We start from the raw sequence: 20,427 nt of genomic DNA, 5'->3' as shown, positions 1-20,427 counted from the left end.
GCGTCGCAGTAGCCGAAAAATGGCTCGTGAGCTGAACATATCGCAATATTCCATTCGGCAAATATTGAAAAATGAGCTCGGGGTAAAGCCATTGAAATTCCAAAAAGTGCAAGAACTTACACCGCAACAGAAAGAAAATAGACTCCACCGAGCTAAAGAGTTGCTTCGCTTGGCCGAAAGTGGTGAACTGCCAAATTTGTTTTTCTCCGATGAGAAAATATTCGTTTACCATCAGTTTGTAAACAGAACTCAAGCGCTGGCCATGGTGATGGCGTGGGCCGCCATAAAGGCCGATGGTCGCTCTCTGCTCATATTAATCGAATAAATGTCGAATATTATCACCAAAATATTGGGTGTATTAAAGTCTTGGGCAAATATTTTGGCCGCAGACCTTGGACATTCCAACAGGAAAGCAAGTGTCGATCACCTCAAGCAAGCTCTTTACCGGGAATGGGCCAAAATACCGCAGAGCAACAAACCAATTCGAACAAGTTTAAACTTATCCTGCAATTTAATACCATTTCCAAAATTTGTTGCTTTCATTCAATAAAATTAAAAAAAAAAAATCTTTTGACTTTGTTGCAGTTATTCCGTATATTTATATTTCATATATTTTTCACCTCCTTTTCCTTTCCTCTTATTTAAAATCCTGAATAGGATTCTTAATATAATTAATTCTGCTGCTTTTTCCAAAATTCCAAAAAGTCGCTGGAAAATTCTGGAAAAAGTAATAAAATGGATGAAAATGCCATGCGAAAGGACATGTAAAAATTTCATTCTTATGATCAAGAGCTACCGCATATCCATGACAATCTACGCCTCTCCATCGTAGTGATCCAAAATTGGTACTATTTTCGAACAATTATGGTATGCATTTGCAAAACCACCACGATATCTCAATTCCAGATACCTCCAAAACATGTCGGAATTTCAGCTCTATACATTCCCAATAACAAATTTAGTACCATTTAGTACTTTTCGTACAAATTTAGCACGCATTTCCAAAACACCACTAAATTTCAAAAACACATACCATTAGTAATGTAAATATCAAATTTCGGAATTTATCTATCTCTTCAACCAAGACCAAATTTATTACCATTTTGTAATTTTCGTAAAATTATAGTACACATTTCCCGTTCGTTTTTGTCATCTAATTTACGCTGGGTGGACTTCCAAACGCTTTGCAATGTTTTCATATATATGTAAACCTTTGAAAATGTCTACTTAAGGTGTTTCATTTATGACTTATTCGAATGTTTGTAGTTCTATGAATTAAAAAATCTTAAATTGTTTAACCATATCCATACCTTCTTCTTCATACTTCATTAAACGAGCAGGTCAGCCAGTGGGTCAATGCCTCCAAGACATTATTATTTTTTGTTTTGTTAATTTGCATGATTCCAATTGAAATGCATATAATTATTAACATCCAACCCAATGTAATTGTTATTAATGATAAATAAAGTGGTTTTGTCCAATTTGGTGATGATGCACAAATGACCAAAACTTTTTTGGCCGCCGTCATTTGTTCTTTGAAACTTCCACAATATAAATTGGCCACTTAAAACGCCATATGTTTTGTTGCATTAAAATATATATATATATGTGTGTGTTTTTTTAATTTTCTTGCTCTGCAACTTTTTATGCCGCATTATGTGACTAAATGACTCTAATAGCCTGTTCACAGAACTTTTGTGTAAGGCAGACAAACAATTGCTACCCAGACAATCAAGTTTTTATTTTAGTTCATTTACTTTTTTCGTCTGGGAAAAAAGCTCTTTTTACTTATTGCCCTTCTGTCAAAAATTTGTTTATGTTTCCAAAAAGAAAATTTGTTTATATTTTTTAAAAATGATTGCCTCCGTTGGTTTTGGACTTTCCATTTTAAATAAAAGTATGAATAGGGGTGACGGAAATATCAATCTTTTTCGTCAATTGCGCGATGCCATAAACGTATTGGAACTTCCAGAAGAAAGGTAAGTGTTTGGATGGATCCAGGACAGCGGATGAAATGGACCATAACTTTTGTTGTTTGTTTCAGATTTATTGCCAATTTTCGAGTAAGTAAGGATGTGTTTTTGATGCTGTTGGGTGAAATGGAGCCACAAATGAAACGGAATACCAGGAGCAGCAGTGTTCCACCAATCGTAAAAGTTTCAACATTTTTAAAATTTTTGGCAAGTGGTGGCTACCAATTTTGTGTTGGAAATGAGAGTGTCTCATATATGTCAAAGGCCAAAGTTTCGGAGGTGATAAGCGAATGCTTGAACATTGTGGAGCAGCACATATGTGCTAAATGGATTCGTTTACAAAAAACATTAGGTGAGGAAGACGAATGTAAACAAAGCTTTTTCAACAGCGCTGGTGTACCCGGAGTTGTAGGATGCATAGACGGCTCCCATGTTCGAATAAAGTCCCCTGGGCAACAACAACAGCATTTATATTATAACCGTAAAGGTTACTACAGCATAAATGTAATGGTGGTAAGTTTTTTTCAAAGCTATGTAATGAAAATATGCTATTAATTTGTTTTATTCATTACAGATATGCGATCATAATATGGTAATAAATTACGTAGATGCTAGACATCCAGGTGCAAATCACGATGCATTTGTGTGGGACCAGAGCGATGCACATGATCATTTTAAAAATAATTTTATTCGAGGCAAGAGGAATACATGGCTGTTAGGTATTTATAGTTGCCTTTTTTAATACACACATACACCAAAATATATTCTTTCCTAAAATTCACTTGAAGGGGACTCTGGATACAAACTTCAGCCCTATATGATGACGCCATACCGGAATCCTTTAAATGCCACCGAAAGGAACTACAACAAGAAACACTCAAAAACTCGAAATGTTGTAGAACGGTGTTTTGGTGTTCTAAAGAATAGGTTTAGGTGCATCATAGGATCGAGAGGGTTGCATTACAGTCCCGCCAAAGCAACACAAATTATAAACACGTGTTGTGCTTTGCACAACATATGTATATTTTATAAGAACCATTTGTTACCAAGTGATGCTATGTTCCAAAATGAAAATGAAGATTTAGGTAGTTTTTCCTCTGGCGATGAAACGGCAGCTATTACAATTAGAGACGAAATAGCTTTAAATCTGTTAAATTAAATAGTTAAAAATAATTAAATAAATCAACATAAATAATAAAAATGTAATTAAGCTCTTTTTTATTAAAATTAAATTAATAGGGAAACAATAAAATTGATTAGTTGATTAAAAAATGTCTTAACACAATTATTTTCATTCAGTTTTTAAAAATGTTAACATTTCTTGCAAGACATGTTGAATGCCTTGGAGAGAATTGGCCAGCGAGTTGAGTGTTTTTGTTTGCACCTTCATCTCTTCTACCAAAGCATTATTCTGCTCCAATTGTAATTTTAAAAGTTTTATTTCTGCCCCTTGTTCTTTTTCTGCGATCTTTCGTTTCTGTTGGTTTTTGCAAAGGTTTGCTTTCGGCATAACTTTGATAGGGGTTGATGTCGCTTGTGCTGTATTTGAATATTGGTTTGAAGTTGTGGGAGTAACAACAGCAACGATAGTTGAAGGTCTGGGTGGCGTAAGTTCCAAAACAAGAGGCTCTTTCCTATTTGTACCGAAGGTTATTCCATCAGGTGATGCGGCTTTTGATAGCTGGCATATCCTATCGATATCCCTTTCGATATCTGTCAACGAATTTTGATAGGAAGGTCCTCCGCCTGTGCCTTTCATTTGCTTTATATTTTCAGTTATTTTGGCCTTCGTTCTACATTTCATATCTGCCCATATCTAAAACCTAAGCGTTTTAAATACTGTTGTAAAACAAATGACTGTTAGTGTACCCTTTTCCAATCAGATCCACTTCGCATTGGAGGTCCAACCGAATTTATTTTTTGTGCCACAACATCCCATTTGGATTCAATTTCGACTTTCGACTTCCCAAATATCGGGCTTGAAGTTGCTAGCTCTGGGAATTCGTCAATAGATTCCACCAAGATCCGAAACTGACCAGGAGTTGTTTTTTTAATTCTAAAAGATTGAAATTTCCTTATAAATTAATGTTTATAATAACTTATAACTTGGAAATACTTACATTTTTTTAGTATAAATATCCATTTTACACCCAATATCTTCAATTTTTAAAACTTTTGTGAATAGACGATTGGTATTTTTTGATTGCCTACTTTGACATTTCGTTTTGTTTGTGTTGGAGTTTGGTGAACCAAAAATTGCCTATTGAAAAAAGCTCTTTTTGTTTACTTACATACAAAAACCAAAAATTCTAATCGTCTGCCATTTGCCGAGCAATTGGAAGAAAAATAAGTTTGCTGAACAGGCTATAAGCTTCGTTAAATGGGTTTTTTTTTTCTGGGAAAATATGCTGTCGGGTTAAAAGCTGTTAAAAACTTTGCATAATTTGTTGCTTTATCGTACGTTAAAAAAAGAAAAAAAAAAAACAAACTGAAAATCTGTGACAACGGCAGTGCATAAATTACTTGTCAAATGGGAAGAGGTTAATGGCATTTGACGTTGATGATCAGAAAAATCATAAAACTTATATATCTTTGAATACTAACACAAACAATTGATGAATGTTTTTTTTTTTTTTTTCTCTCATCCTACATTGGGAAATATTTATTGATGTTGAGATGGCCCTATAGGCCACCCAAGGCTTCCTCTTGTAATGATCTTTATACCATATCCTTTGCTCACCAAAAAAAAAAAAAAATATTTTGCTGCACAGGAGAGCAAGAATGATCCGATTTTTCTCCAAATTTGCAAATTCTACTTTTTTTTATCAGTGCAACATCAGGTGCGAAAATAATCAATATCGGTTTACTCCACCAAGTACCTCCCCCAAAAAGGGTCAACATTTTGATTAATTGTAGCTCATATAAAATGTGATGTAAGATTCACATCTTATTTTTTTATATCCAAGGTCCGGCATGATGATGGAATATATCGGTCCACTCCTTCTGGTACCTACTCCACAAAGGGTTAATATTTGTAATATCCATGAAGCTCATAAAAAACGAAATTTATATCTGATTACGTTCCAGACATCTCAATATTTTCATCAACACAAGATCTGTTATAAAGATCGTAGAGATCGGACCATTTCTTCTGGTACCTCCCCCACATAGGGTTCAAAATTTTGAAAAACAAAGAAAGCGAAATAAACATGAATATCTATTCAAATTTTACACACACAAAATCTGTTGTGAAGACGATATATCTGCGAATCACCTCACCCACAAAGGGCCACAATTTTCAATACTTTTATATGTTATAACTGTCAGCGATTCTTTACAACTTGCTATATATAAATGTGAGACGAAATATGGAAACAGCATCAAATTTAAGTTTAGATTTGTTCGAATTGGTCACCTTTGGCACGAATTATGGCCTTCAAACGGCCAATGCAACCGCCACACGCTGCCCGAATGTTTCTCTGCGGTATTTCGGCCCATTCCCGGTATTTTTTAGTGCCAACCTTGCTTTCCAAAATACTCCAGATACAGTAGTCCGACGGATTGGTAGTCGGAGAAATTGGTGGCCGTTGTGCGCTGCAAATGAAGCGAGGAACCTCATTTTGTAACCATTTTTGGGTGGCGCGTGCTGAGTCCTGTTAATACACCCTTTGGCAAGTAAACACGATTATTTTGTTTGTTTGGACAACGAATGTTTTATCATCGGAGACAACTTATTTCGGCAGATCACCACTTTCGGCCAAGCGAATCAACTGTTTAGCTCTTTGGAGTCTATTTTCTTTCCGTTGCGGTGTAAGTTTTTCCAATTTTTATGAATTTCAATGACTTTACCACGAGCTCATTTTTCAATATTTGCCGAATGGAATATTGCGATATGTTTAGCTCACGAGCCATTTTTCGGCCACTACGACGCGGATTTCGATCAAGTCGATTCTTTACTTTTCGAACCATTTCTGCTGATGTTGCTGTTTTCTTCCCTCCACTTCCTTGACATCGGACTACGCTACCAGTACTACGAGAAACAAAAGATTTCTTCACATTTAAATGCTGGAGTGCTCTAACGATAGCCACTTGTGGTTTTCCAGAAATCATCCAGACCACCATTACCAGAAATGCTTTTGTACGCTTGTAAGCAATATAATGAGCTGTCACTGGAATCATTTTGACTGCTGTCGGACCAGTGGCTTAGAAATGACAGCAGTCTGAAGTTGGTTGGAGTTGTTTCATCTCACCCTGTAAATTTTCGATTTTCTTGTAATTTTGCCCATACAATATTTTTAGTAGTTTATACTTCATTACAAAATTTTGTGGTATTTAACTGATACCCTACGCACATTTTAACATTTTCTAAATATTATTAATATCTTATATAATGTGAAGGAAGTAACCAATATAATCCAAACCTAGCACGTCGCAATATTTTTATCATATTCATTTAGGTGCTTCGGAACCTACTCCGGAGATGGTCAATAATTTAAATAATCTTAATAGAAGTCAAAATATATTTAAATAATCGAACATAGGCTGTGAGGGCATACATTTGTCGAAAAACCGACTGATACTTTTTTAATTGTTTTTTTACCCATAGATTTTTCAGTTATTACCTTAGTTGCAATAAAATATAATGAACACAAATTTGGCAGTCTGTTGCATACAAAAACTATTACATAAATATTTGCCTATTAATATAAACTATTCTATACTGCTGAACATTTTTCATATGCAAATAAAAACTACATTGTAAATTTTATTGCAAATTTTGCAATGCAGTGTCGTTTCTTGTTTCAACAATGTAAATTTTTAATGCAAACAAATGTTTGCAATTCAAATGCAACATATTCACCTCAAAACAGAAAAATAATTACAGTCTACAACCTACATCAATAGAAGAGTAGATAGATAGCACGTCAACACTATCTCTGTCTCTTGTTGGGTAAATTTGATGCTAATAACCAGCAATTAACATTGTATCGAAAAATGTAATTAAATTTTTAGTGAATAGTAAGTGAGTATTTCGCTCTAGCAATTAGAAGAAAAAACACAAATTTGATAGGATGTTGACAAATTGATGTTAGAGACCAGGTAATGCATTTACTGTAATACGGAGTGTCCCTTTTGATAAAACGGCAATTTTGGAAAGTGATAAAATTGGGAAAAATTAAAAAATCTTCATTTTGGACATAAGTAAATTATTTTCAATCCATACAGGGTAAGTGTGCCTAAGTTCGGCATGTCCCAGAAGTCGGCACTTTTTATTTTTAAGCCCAAATAAATGAAACTATTATGACTAAATGTATTTTGTGTACTTCAAATATATTGGCAGCTATCTTTGTGCCCAATTTCGCTAAGAAAAGATGATTTATTCTAATAAAAATTAAATTTTTGTCTGTGAAGGTCCTCAACAATCCATATTCTTAAGAAAAGTACAATAAAGACGTCGAATCAGTTTAACTTAACAAAAATATTATATTTTAATGAATTAATTTATTATTATTATTATTAATTATTCTTGCAAAAAAATTGGCATGCCGACTGTTGGAACATGCCATACCGACAGTTGGAAAGTGGTACCGACTACTGGCAAAAAAGCATTGTTTTAATAAAACTACAAATTTATGAAATTTAATAACAAGTTATTAAAACGTTATTTATTATTGCAAAAACTATACAAAATTTCGAATCTGAATAAATTAACTTTGTAATAAGTGAAAAGTTCCATTCAGAATTGTGAGCGATTAAAAACGCGAAAATCCTAAAAGTGCCGACTACTGGTACACTTACCCTAGTCCATAGAAATTTCTAGTCACAATAATTTTGCATATGTACATGGTGAGATGAAAAAAACTGCAACAAAGTCAAACGCCATAATTTCGTTTTTTTTTTAATTTTATTGAATGAAAGCAAAAATGTCGGAAATAGTATCAAAATTTTGAAGAAGTTTATATTTATTCGAATTGGTTACCTTTAGCACGAATTGTGGCCTTCGAATTGCCAATGAAACCATCACACGCTGCCCGAATGTTGCTCTGCAGTATTTTGGCCCATTCCCGGCGAAGCGCTTGCTTGAGATGATCAAAACTTTGGTATTTTTAGTGCCAACCTTGCTTTCCAAAATACCCCCGACACAATGGTCCAACGGATTGGTATCCGGAGATTTTGCTGGCCATTGTGAGCTGGAAATGAAGCGAGGAACCTCATTTTTTAACCATTCTTGGGTGGCGCGTGCTGAGTGCGCTGGTGAAGTCCTGTTGGAATGTCCAAGGTCTGCGTCCGGAATATTTGCGTGCCCAAGACTTTAATACACCCTCCAGAATATTTTCGCGATAATATTCGGCATTTATTCTGATTCAACAGTCGATTAATACGAGCGGAGAACGACCATCGGCTGTTATGTCGGCCCACACCATCACCATTGCCGGCGCTTGAGTTCTGGTGGCCAACGGTAGGTGCACATTTTTAGCTGACCTCTTTGGCAAGTAAACACGATCATTTTGTTTGTTTACAAAATGCTGGACAACGAATGTTTTCTCGTCGAAGAAACCCAAATTCGGCAGTTCACCACTTTCGGCCAAGCGAGGCAACTTTTTAGCTCCTTTGAGTCGGTTTTCTTTCTGTTGCGGTGTAAGTTCTTGCAATTTTTGGAATTTCACTGGCTTTACCCCGAGCTCATTTTTCAATATTTGCCGAATGGAATATTGTGATATGTTCAGCTCACGCCACCAGTATCACGGTAACGAGCGATGGTACGAGACACAAAAGATGTAAGGATAACCACTTGTTGTTTTCCAGCCAAATATAAAAAAATCACACTATCACGCTTGAATTCCATCACGAATAACTTTTTTTTTCTGAAAAATTCTCACCAATTGCTCTTGTACGCTTGTAAACAATATAATGAGCTTTCAGTGGAATAATTTTAACAGCTGTCAGACGAGTGGCTTGGAAGTGACAACCACCTGAAGTTGGTTGCAGTTTTTTCATCTCTCCCTGTATGGGTTTCACAATTATTCGTTATTTTGTTATTTTTCGCATTCGATCATCTAATCAAATATGCATTTTTATCAGGGCCGTGATTGTTTTTTTTTTTGTTTCTTCTATGACACGGTATTATCAAGCATACACCACCACCGCCAACAAAAACAACAACTATAATAGTTGCAAACATGACAACCATATGGATGACTAAAACGGTCATTTGCCTCAAATGCAGCAGCAGCAGCAGCTCCAACATTCAATTTTGTAAGCCATTTGGTGGATTGTTTGATTGGACACAGCAACTCACCGTTTGTGTTTAACACACAAAATTGATTTGTAGACATCAGGCAGGCAGCAACTAACTTGGCTGCCGGTCTTTGGTTGTCCACATATATACCTACATACATGCATGCATTGATTTTTCTCGGTTTGTTATATGAAAATCAAACAAAATTGACGAAACGACGCAGACAGACAGACAGACTGCCAAAAAAATTGAATAACATTTACATTTTGCTTTTGAAATCCAATTGACAAATGTTACAGCAACGATGGTCAAATGGTGACTAGGAAAGAGGGGCGGTGGATTTGGAAAACAAATAACTTTTGATTAAACAATAATTAGCAGCTTGTTGACATATGTCAGGTAATTAACAAATACGATTTTTGTTTCAACTTTTCCGATCGTCGCACCGCACCGCCCCCTACTTCCTCCTCGTTTTGCAAAACTATAAAAATCAATATCGTGATAGAACCTTACAAATCAACGATGCAATCAGAAAAGGACATAAAGTCGTGTTGTATTTTGTTTGAGGTTAAAAGTGTCAGTGTCAATTTGAAATGCAAACTGTTTTATTTTTTTTGCCGTATTACAACAAATTGCAGCAAATATGCATGCACACAAATGAAGAGGTGAAAAGAAAACAACGGAGGGTCAGAAGAAATTTAAATTTGATTGCAATCCATGATAGGGTGTTTTGAGTGAAATAAATTCAATAGGAAATGTATTAATTACGAAGTTGTAACAAAACAAAATCGAACCTATCCCTTGAAATTCGGACAGATATAAAAAAACGGCAACAAAGTCAAATGCCATAATTTTTACATTTTTTTTTAATTTTATTGAATGAAAACAAAAAATGTTGAAAATAGCATTAAATTTTAGAATAAGTTTAGATTTGTTCGAATTGGCACGAAATATGGCCTTCAAACGGCCAATGAAAACGTCACCCGCTGCCAAAATGTTGCTCTGCGGTATTTTGTTCCATTTTCGGCGAAGTGCTTGCTTAAGGTGATCGACTCGTTAGTATTTTTTAGTGCCAACCTTGCTTTCCGAATTACTCCAAACACAATAGTCCAGCGGATTCGTACCCAGAGATTTTGGTGGTCATTGTGCGCTGGAAATGAAGGGAAGAACCTCATTTTGTAACAATTCTTCAGTCCTGTTGCAATGTCCAAGGTCTGCGGCCAAAATGTTTGCGTGCCCATGGTTTTAATACACCTTCCAGAATATTTTCGCAATAATATTTGGCATTTATTCCAATGCCACGGTCGATTAATATGTGCGGAGAGCGACTATCGGCTGTTATGGCGGCCCACACCATAACCATGGCCGGCGCTTGAGTTCTGGTGGCCACCCGAAGGTGGTGTACATTTTCAGCTGATCTCTTTGGAGAAAACCAAACTCTTTAGCTCTTTTGAATCTGTTTTCTTTCTGTTGCGGTGTAAGTTTTTGCACTTTTTGGAATTTCAATGGCTTTATCTCGAGCTCATTTTTTCAATATATGCCGAATGGAATATTGCGATATGTTCAGCTCTTTTGAGTCTATTTCTGTCTCTTCCTGTTGCGGTGTAAGTTCTTGCACGTTTTGGAATTTCAATGGCTTTACCCCGAGCTCATTTTTCATATTTTGCATTTTTCGGCCACTACGGGTTTCGATCTAGTCGATTTTTTACTTTTCAAACCATTTTTGCTGATGTTCCGGTTTTCTTCCGTCCACTTTCTTGACGTCGGGCTACGCTACCAGTATTACGGTAACAAGCGATGGTACGAGACACAAAAGATTTATTCACATTTAAATGCTGGAGTGCTCTAACGATAGCCACTTGTGGTTTTCCAGCCAACTATAAAGAAATCACACTATCACGCTTGAATTGCATTACGAATAACTTTTTTTCTGGAAAATTCTCACCGAAATGCTTTTGTACGCTTGTAAACAATATAACGAGCTGTCACTGGAATAATTTTAACAGCTGTCGGACGAGTGACTTAAAAATGACAGCAGTCTGGAGGTGTTTTCAGTTTTTTCATCTCACCCTGTATTGTTATATTGAATTTGCTTCGGTGGAAGACCTAACGTCCTAATAATTAAAATGTAAAATATTCGAAAAAATCATACAGTTTTTATGAATCGGTTCTGGTCTCTTTTAGTGCAGTACTAAATTCCCAAGAAATTGTAGTCATGCTTGTTTGTCTGCCCTTAAGATCGAGCGATAGAGCATATAGAGTTTTAAAAAGTACGTCGGAGTAGGTAAAGACCTAATTAAAATACGATAACATTTATGCATACGTATACGCCAAGTAAAATGCGTATTGGCTAAATTTGGAATTAGGATTTATATTGAGTATAAAAATTCTTTTTTAGGCATTTTGGATCAGAGATAAAAGTCCTCTCGAGTCCTCTCATATGGCTGAGTCTTCAGTTACCTTCCCCACGGTGACAGGCATTAAAAGTTCTTGGTTCTGGAAAGTTTATCGCAAAAAAATAGTCTATTGAAATTTACAATTTTAATTAAAGTCCTTATGTCAGAGCATCCTGTTTTTGGATATTTTTTAATTGGCAGATCTAATTTCTTCCTAAAACCTCCAAATTACCGACAAAGAATTGTTGAAAATACACAATCGTCATCAATTATCTCAAAACATTTGCCTTGACAAATCGCTCGTTTTCAGCAGAAAAGTTATCGTAACCCAATGACTCAGTTATTGAAATTTCGTAAGTGTACCAGGATAGATTGAAATAATTTCTTAGAAATGCCTTATTAATGAGATAAATGTAAGACAAAATTTCGATTTCATCATATTTGGGCTTAAGCGATTCTCGGTAAAAAAAAACAATACATTTCTTTTGCAACAATATCTGGTCAATCTAAAACTCGCTCCATTCCATTGGTTACCTACCTGCAGCTAATGTCTTATTATGACTTAATCCAGATTGATTACAGTTCTCTAAAAATATGACACATTTAGAGTCAATTTTGAAAACACATTTAAATGGATTAAAATACAATGCAATGCAACAATCATTAAGTTGTTTTGCAAAATAGAAAATTTTGCATCATGATGTGATGCCTGTCATGTGTTGCTGGCCGGCTGTTGTTGCATTTTGTTTTCTTGACTCCATTATTTTATATTGATGACTAATAACCATAAAAGCAATTTAATTATGGTTAACTGTCGTCGTCTATACAAAACAGCTAACAGAAAAACTAACTCGTAAAATAAATCGATGTGAGCCACAGCAACCCAACCAACCAACACCTCTCAGTCTGCCTGCCATCCAGCCAGCCAACCATTCAGTCAGTCAGCAGTCGTTAGCATCAAACCATAAAGTCAATGCTTGTTATTGACCTAGAAAAAAGTGTGATTTAAAGTAAAATATATAAACAAAAAACTGCATAAACAGATCTTGGTGTATTTTATTTTTCTTTTTTGTTTGTTTGTTGTTTTTGTTATTATTATTTTGCGTTGTCTGTGTCTCGATAACACACGGTGTTGTTGTTATTTTAGATGAAAACATTTATTATTTATGGTTATAACAACGAAAAGTGCACCTATCATTAAGATAACTGAGGCAAAAAAAGAGTAGAAAAAATAAGAGAAACATATTTAGATTAAAAATGCATATGGTGGGGGGGAGCACAGTGTTCGGAAAATAACATCCAATATTTTGATGTAAGGAATACATATTTAAAAAGAAGATTCTTGTGCATGTGGTATCTTTATATATAAAAACAAGTAAGCAAAGGCTACAGTCGAGCGGGGCCGGCCGTTGAATACCCTACAACACTATAATAAACCATACAGTTTATATAGGCGAGATACTCGAAAGAATTCCACAAGATATTGTGACAAATAATAAAAGAAAAGCATCAGGTTCCGTTCTCTAATTTTCGAATAATAGCAACTTAAACTAATTTGCTGATTTCCAATTTATTGGTAGATGTTGCACGTAAATGGTTTTCCTAGATCTGGAACCAATATTTCCCAAAGACCTATAATCTCTCAGAAGTGGTAAAAGATTAACATTTATTATTGGTTTTTTACTGAAACGCATCTATATGAGATACAAACATTTGACTATATTCTTTAACGAAATCAGCGTTAACGAAATAGTCAGAAGTGCGTCTTTCCTGTATTTGTGAATTCTCCAAAAAGTCACTGGAATGGACATTTTCGTATTTAGTCTACAAAAGTTGGCAAACTATTTCACACATTGAATATTTTTGGATGACCATCCAAAACTATATAATTACGACCTGCAGACAGTTTTGCAGTTTTTTGGTCCATTTCAACCCCTAAATATATGGCGATCATCTCCAAAAAGAAAAGGCTTCTATTCTGACCCTCATCTTATCTCTATGCAAAATTTCGTAAGGATCGGGCCATAAATGCGATCTGTATGTATACTTAGTTTTGTTAGCTGTAGAAATATTACCAAATGTTTAATTCAAAATGAAAATATGCCAAAAATATGACAAAATTGAAAAAATATGAGAAAATTTTACAAAATCAATATTTTCATCTTTAGAGAGATATATTTATGAGATTTTTTTAGACGTTTTTTCTTTCCTGCCAAGAGGCCATTCTAAATTGATGAGAACTGTGGAAATCAGTTCAGCCGTTCTCGACATATAAGAGATCTTTCAAGCATATCTTCTTGGATAAACATATATATCGCACATATTTCGCTATATATCCATTTTGTTGGATGTTAACATCAATGTAAAGATCAGAAGTAACCTTGTTATGGTTTTGTGATTTCGCCGGATTTAAAATATTCGCGGTTTAATGAAAAATTTTGAATTTTTTCAACACAAAAGATATGGTCTATTGGTAGGCTTCTTCCCCGCCCTAAACTCTAGCTACATGCGAAATTCCGCGTCGATTGGTGTATAATTGCGACCTGTATAGCTACTGCAAAATCCGACATTTTTTAGTATTTGGTCCATTTCAACCCCTAAACACTTGGCGATCATCTCCAAATGAAAAAGGGTTATATTCTGACCCCAGACCCACCTCCATTCTAAATTTCGTGAAGATCGGGCCATAATTGCGACCTGTAGAGTGATTACAAATTAACATGGACAGACGGACGGACGGACATACATAGCTAGATCGACTCAGCTCGGCGAGCTAGGAAGATTCATATATACTTTCCTATGTGGGAAACCAATATTTCGAGGTGTTACATAATTTTTGGGCCAATTATAATACCCCCAACACATAGTGTTGTAGGGTATAAACATCTAAAAATGTTTCTATGTATAGAACACCTATTCTACGTGTAAAGGACACTAGCAGGTCTTCCACATATAGATGAGTTTTTAGTGAGCTCTACGCATATAAAAGTTCTAGGGGTTCTTCTAGAGGGACTTATTGGTATGGAAGACCTTTAGAGGGTCCTCTATGCACAGACGACCTCTAAAGTAACCTCTACTCAGTTAAAACCTTTATTCGATCTTCCACGTGTAGAAGACCTCTAGCGGGACTTCCGCGTATAGAAGAAATTTGGATATTATTCTACAGAAAGTAGTCCAATACGTATGGAAGACCTCTAAAAAGTCTTCTACGTATTGAACACCTCATGTGATTCTTCTAAATATTTAAGACCTTTATACCCTCTGGAGAGTATTTTACGTATAGGACACCTCTTCAGTCTCTAGCGGGTCTTTGTGTACAGAAGAACTTTGGCGAGTCCTTCTAGGTGCCTATAGACGGACTTGTAGAAGACCTGGAATCTCTTCTAGGTAGAAAAGACCTCAGGAAGCTCTTCAACGTATAAAATACTTCTACAAGCTCTCTACGTATAGAAGACCTCTTGAAGCTCTTATACGTACAGAGGAGCTTTTCTACGTTCAAAAGACCTCTAAAGTGTCTTCTACGTATAGAAAACCTCTTGAAATTTCTCTAGGAATTGAAGACCTCTGCAAACTCTTCTACCTATAGACGAATTCTGAAGGCTATCTATAGAAGACCCCTGAAGGGTCCTCTACGTATAGAAGACCTTCTGTTATGATTAGTATACCTCTTAAAGGTTCTTCCAGCGGGTCTCCTTTTATAATGTTTTCTATGCTTAGAAGACTTCCGAGGTGTTTTCAACGTATGGCAGGGTTGTACATAATGAGATAAAAAATTACAACAAAGTCAAACTCCATAATTTTTACATTTCTTTTTTTTTCATTTTATTGAATGAAAGCAAAAAATGTCGGAAATAGCATCAAATTTTAGAATAAGTTTAGATTTTTTCGAGTTGATCACCTTTGACACGAATTATAGTCTTCAAACGGCCAATGAAACCGTAACATGCTGCCCGAATGTTTCTCTGTGGAGTAATTTTTACAGCTTTCGGGCGAGTGGCTTAGAAATGATTGAAGTCTGAAATTGTTTACAGTTTTTTCTCTCACCCTGTATATGCGTCTTCTTGGTGGTCTTCCACGCCCTGAAGATATCTAAAAGACTTTCCTGTTTAGACGCCTCTGTAAAGTCTTTATCATTTTGAAGATCTCTGTCTTTTACATTTAAAAGATCTTCTAAGTGTAGAAGTTTATAAAACATTTCTACACAATATTGCAAAAGTCTACAAAGACCTATTAGAGGACCTTTTATAGGTCTTAACAAGTAAATAAGCTGTAAGTTCGGCCGGGCCGAATTTTTAATACCCTCCACCATTTGGTACAAATTTGGCAATTTCCAAAAAAAAAACCGTTAAAAATTCAGTTAAAATCTTAAAAATACCGAATGCTTATACGACGACGTGGGCCTGTATAGGCAACTTTTGTCATAAATTATTACAATATTTAAATGCGAAACTTGAAGAAAAATCTGTTTATAATGTAGCTAAAATCGTCAAAATACTGAATATGGGGGGTACCGTTATATGGGGGCTATACGAAGACGTGGACCTGCACAGACAATTTTCAGGCATGGGCTGAAGTATCCATTACGAACTTCACATGCGAAATTTGAAACAATCCCTGTAAATAATGTCGCTAAAATCATTAAAATACCGAATATCGGGGGGTACCGTTATATGGGGGCTATATGAAGACGTGGACCTACATGGCTCATTTTTTTGACTTTAGATGAAGTATCCATTACGAACTTCAAATACCAAATTTGAAACGATTCCGATAAACGATGTCGCTAAAATCATCAAAATACCGAATATCGGGGGGTACCGTTATGTGGGGCTATATGACGACGTGGACCTGCACAGATAATTTTCTGTCTTAAGCTGTAGTATCCATTACGAACTTCAAATACCAAAATTGAAATAATTCCGGTGAATAATGTCGCTAAAATCATCAAAATACCGAATATCGGGAGGTACCGTTGTGTGGGGGCTATATGATAACTTGGACCTACATGGCCCATTTACGAACTTAACCTGCCTACTGGAAAAATATACATGTGTGCAAAATTTTAGCCTTCTATCTCAATGTGTTCGAAAGATAGCGTGATTACAACAGACAGACAGACAGACAGACAGACAGACAGACACAGAGACAGACAGACGGACATGGGTAAATCGCCTTAGAATTTTACGCTGATCAAGAATATATATACTTTGTTGGGTCTGAAATGAGTATTTCGAGGAGTTACAAACGGAATGACAAAATTAATATACCATCCATAGTATGGTGGAGGGTATAAAAACAGGGACTTAAAAAAATGGACCTGTAGAATTTATTGTGTCAATTTGGGGGTATCTCTTGCCTAGAAGACCTCTGTAAGGTTTTCTAATTATTCACCTCGATAACCTCGCTTTTAATTTGTATGGCCTGCAGATTATGGAATATTTCTAGAGGGTCTTTTAAGTGTAGAGATGATCAAAGGGGTCATCTGCCTGCAGAAGACTCCTCGAAGGTCTCATGTTTTGGAATCTTTAACTTCTCGAGAATTTCGTTTGTAATTCGAAAATATTTCTATTAAAATTTCACTTAATTTGAAATTCAAATTGTTGTCAAAAGTCAGTTTGTAGAGTACCTAGAGCCTTTTTTTGGTCTATTTAAAACTCAACTTCGGATCTATCGCAAACCACTGTAACTTTTAACACCTATATTTTGAACCAAAAAAAAAAAAAAAACATCAAGTAATTTAAAGTGTTGTTGCAGTTGTTGTGGTTTTGTGGCCTGTCAATAACATTGAGTAGGAGAATTGAACTCGAGGCAATATAAATTTATTTAATGAATTCTATTTTCTTATAGGCTGGCTCGGCTGGCTGGCTGGCTGGCTGCCGTTTTAGCAAATTACTTTTGCCCCTTAGGCCATTGAGTGACGGGCGACGGGCGGGTCGGTCATGGTGGTGATGGTGGTATGCAATTAATAATTATTGCATGTTCGAATTTAATTACGATATAGTTTCCATTATCTGACACTAGAATGTCAAAGATAATTAACACCCACCTACATAGATTAAGAACAAAATTGTATACTATTTCAACAGCATTTAATAATCCTTAAAATGTAACAATTAATTAATGCCAATTTTTATTTCTCCATCTGTCTCGTTGCAGGTATGTTATGTCAGCCATAAAATCTGGAATATCAATGGAAGTCTTTTGAGTTGACATTAATATTAAAAAAAGCAAATACTGATGGAAGGTCGTAAGTTATTGTTTTTTCACTCTTTTCGCTTGTTGTCAAGCGGTGGCCCCAACCATTTGTCCACTTTATCGCCACAAGTTGTTGATTTGCGGTAGCCCATAAATCGTGATCTTAATCTTAATGCATTTTTCATATTTAAATGCCGGTCTTAATTCCAGTTACAGTATTAATTACTTGTATTGCTTTATAATCGTCGTAGACAGAGGCTTAAGACGACACCTATTGAACGTGGTGGCGTTCTTTGTAGTTTAACCGGCAAAGATTTGTGGATTAGATATGGTTTCCTGTTGATGAAAATTATAAAAAATTGCAAGACTTTATTAAAGAATTGTGCATTGAGGAGCCTTGCAGTAGTATCTTAAGGGCAGATTGCAAGTATGGCATTTTGTTTTCGATCTTTTAATCACAAACACTCCCAACTTTTCAAATATTTAATTTAACATCGATTTCTTCTGCAAAAATGTGTTATAAGATAATAGCAGCAGCCAATCTGTTGATTTCCAGAAAGGATTTGGGATATCAGACCTAAATGCTATGGTTTATGGCCGATTCAAAATCTGATATCCAGTATTTTGGGATGAGAAAATAACCAAAAAAAAGTTTGAGTCTCAGTTCGAACTTTTTAAGGGCTTGACAAAAAACAGACTCCAGTATTGTATATCAGACTTTGTACACAAACCGACTACTTTGAATATATCACACGCTTTTTCGCCGCACATGCTCTACCATCTGAATTTCTGAATATAAAAATCGGATTATTCACAATAGATCTTAAAAAAATTGAGACTTTTAGAGGGCAAAGAATTATGAATTACCGTCAATCGGTAAGGAATTTATGTTTGAAACCATCAAACTACTTTGCAAATATCTCCATATTTTAAGGCCATTCTGGTACCTCTTCCCACAAAAGGTCGAATTTTTCAAAAAATATATTTTTTGCACAAAAAGAGAAACGATAATCCGATTTTACTTCAACTTTGCAAATCCTAATATTTGTGTCGGTGCTACGTTAGGTGCAAATATGGACAATATCGGTCAACTATATCAAGTACCTCCCCCACAAAGGGTCAACATTTTGAATAATTACAACTCTTATAAAATCTGATGAAAGAGTCCGATTGTCTTAAAATTTCACACATCCTAATATTTTTATCAACCTAAGGTCTGGTGTCAATATGGAATATATCGGTCCACTCCTACTGGTATCTACCCCCACAAAAGGTCGAAATTTTCAAAAAATATATTTTCTGCACAGAAAGAGAAACGATAATCTGATCCAACTTTAAACATCCTAATATTTGCATCAGTGCTAGGTCAGGTGTGAAAATGGACAATATCGGTCCACTTCATTTTGAATAATTACAACCCTTATAAAATGTGATGAAAGAATCTGATTGTCTTCAAATTTCACTTATCCCAATATTTTTTAATATAGGTCCGCTCCTTCTGGTACCTCCCCCATAAAAGGCCCAAGGTTTGAATATCCATGGAGCTCATAAAACGTGAAATGAACATGCGATTCCATTTAGACTTGGTACATCTGAGTATTGCTATCAACACAGGATCTGTTATAAAACCGGTAAAGATCGGACCATTCCTTCTGGTACCTCCACCACAAAGGGTCAACGTTTTGAATATCCAAAAGTTTATAAAATCCGAAATAAGCATTAGGTTCTCTTTATATTTCACGCATTCCATTATTTCTACTAACACAAGATCTGTTGTCAATAAAGAATATATCGGTTCTCTCCTTATGGTACCTCCCCCACAAAGGGTAAAAAAAAAAAATAGAATACCCATGGATCTCATAAAACGCGAAATTAACAACCGATTTCATTCAGACTTGGTACATCTCAATATTTTCATCAACACCAGATCTCTTATAACGATGGTAGAGATCACATCATTTCTTCTGGGACCTCCCCCACATAGGGTTCAAGATTGTGAAAAACCAAATGCTCAAAGTAAGCCAAATAAGCATTCAACACTCTTCAAATTTCACACATACAAACATTTTTGCCAACACAAGATCTGTTGTGAAGATGATATATAGCTGCGAACCCCTTCTGGTACCTCACCCACAAACTGTTACAATTTTCAATACTTTTATCTGTCATAATTTACGAAACAAGTCAGCGATTCTTTACAATTTGCCATATCTAAATATTTCTTTCGACCAGAAACTTGCGATGAATATGGATTTTATAATGCAGTTACCAATATATTCCAAACCTGGCACGTCGCAATATATATACCGTTTTTAGTTAGGTCCGATATGAAATGGACATTATTGGCCCATTTTTCAGAGCCCACTCCATAGAGGCGTTTGAATAATCGCAACAGATGTCAAAATATATTTAAACGAACATTGGCTGGGGGTATACGTCTGTCGGCAGAACCTACCGATACTTTTTAACTTGTTGGATTTTTCAAATTATAACCATAATACGTCACATTATGACACCAATAGTCCAACCCCTTAAAAATACAAAAAATACAACTTAAAGAAATTTATTATATTTAAAATCCCCACCTTTTTTTTCTATTTCAACAAAAAGTTTATGAACTGGA

At 35.4% G+C, this 20,427-nt stretch overlaps 3 protein-coding genes across 6 annotated transcripts in view; 2 read left to right on the top strand and 1 right to left on the bottom strand.

Moving 5' to 3' along the window:
* Nucleotides 1-20,427, top strand: part of LOC131802338 (headcase protein) — a 403,675-nt gene that overhangs the window by 265,877 nt on the left and 117,371 nt on the right. The gene's annotated exons all lie outside the window — the stretch shown is intronic.
* Nucleotides 1,684-3,142, top strand: LOC131802341 (putative nuclease HARBI1). The gene is made up of 4 exons (XM_059122507.1): nt 1,684-1,979; nt 2,045-2,486; nt 2,548-2,692; nt 2,762-3,142. The coding sequence occupies exons 1-4, from the start codon at nt 1,855-1,857 to the stop codon at nt 3,130-3,132; spliced, it is 1,083 nt and encodes a 360-aa protein (XP_058978490.1). The 5' UTR covers nt 1,684-1,854; the 3' UTR covers nt 3,133-3,142.
* On the bottom strand, nt 3,169-4,338 carry LOC131802344 (uncharacterized). Its single transcript, XM_059122515.1, has 3 exons — nt 4,094-4,338; nt 3,843-4,029; nt 3,169-3,789 (listed from the first exon to the last, which is right to left on the bottom strand). Exons 1-3 carry the CDS (start codon nt 4,114-4,116, stop codon nt 3,265-3,267), a joined length of 735 nt encoding a protein of 244 aa, XP_058978498.1. The 5' UTR covers nt 4,117-4,338; the 3' UTR covers nt 3,169-3,264.

This window comes from Musca domestica, unplaced genomic scaffold (assembly GCF_030504385.1).
Source record: "Musca domestica strain aabys unplaced genomic scaffold, Musca_domestica.polishedcontigs.V.1.1 1, whole genome shotgun sequence".
NCBI lineage: Eukaryota > Metazoa > Arthropoda > Insecta > Diptera > Muscidae > Musca > Musca domestica.
Note: the sequence above shows the minus strand (reverse complement) of the source record. Positions and strands in the feature narration are given on the sequence as shown.

Coding starts and splice junctions, on each gene's coding strand:
- LOC131802344 (XM_059122515.1), bottom strand. CDS start 4,116: ATGGATATTTATACTAAAAAAAT. Junction 4,030..4,093: donor GATATTTATACTAAAAAAAT/GTAAGTATTTCC, acceptor TCAATCTTTTAG/AATTAAAAAAACAACTCCTG. Junction 3,790..3,842: donor GTGGATCTGATTGGAAAAGG/GTACACTAACAG, acceptor CTTAGGTTTTAG/ATATGGGCAGATATGAAATG.
- LOC131802341 (XM_059122507.1), top strand. CDS start 1,855: ATGATTGCCTCCGTTGGTTTTGGACTTTCCATTTTAAATAAAAGTATG. Junction 2,487..2,547: donor ACAGCATAAATGTAATGGTG/GTAAGTTTTTTT, acceptor TATTCATTACAG/ATATGCGATCATAATATGGT. Junction 2,693..2,761: donor GAGGAATACATGGCTGTTAG/GTATTTATAGTT, acceptor ATTCACTTGAAG/GGGACTCTGGATACAAACTT.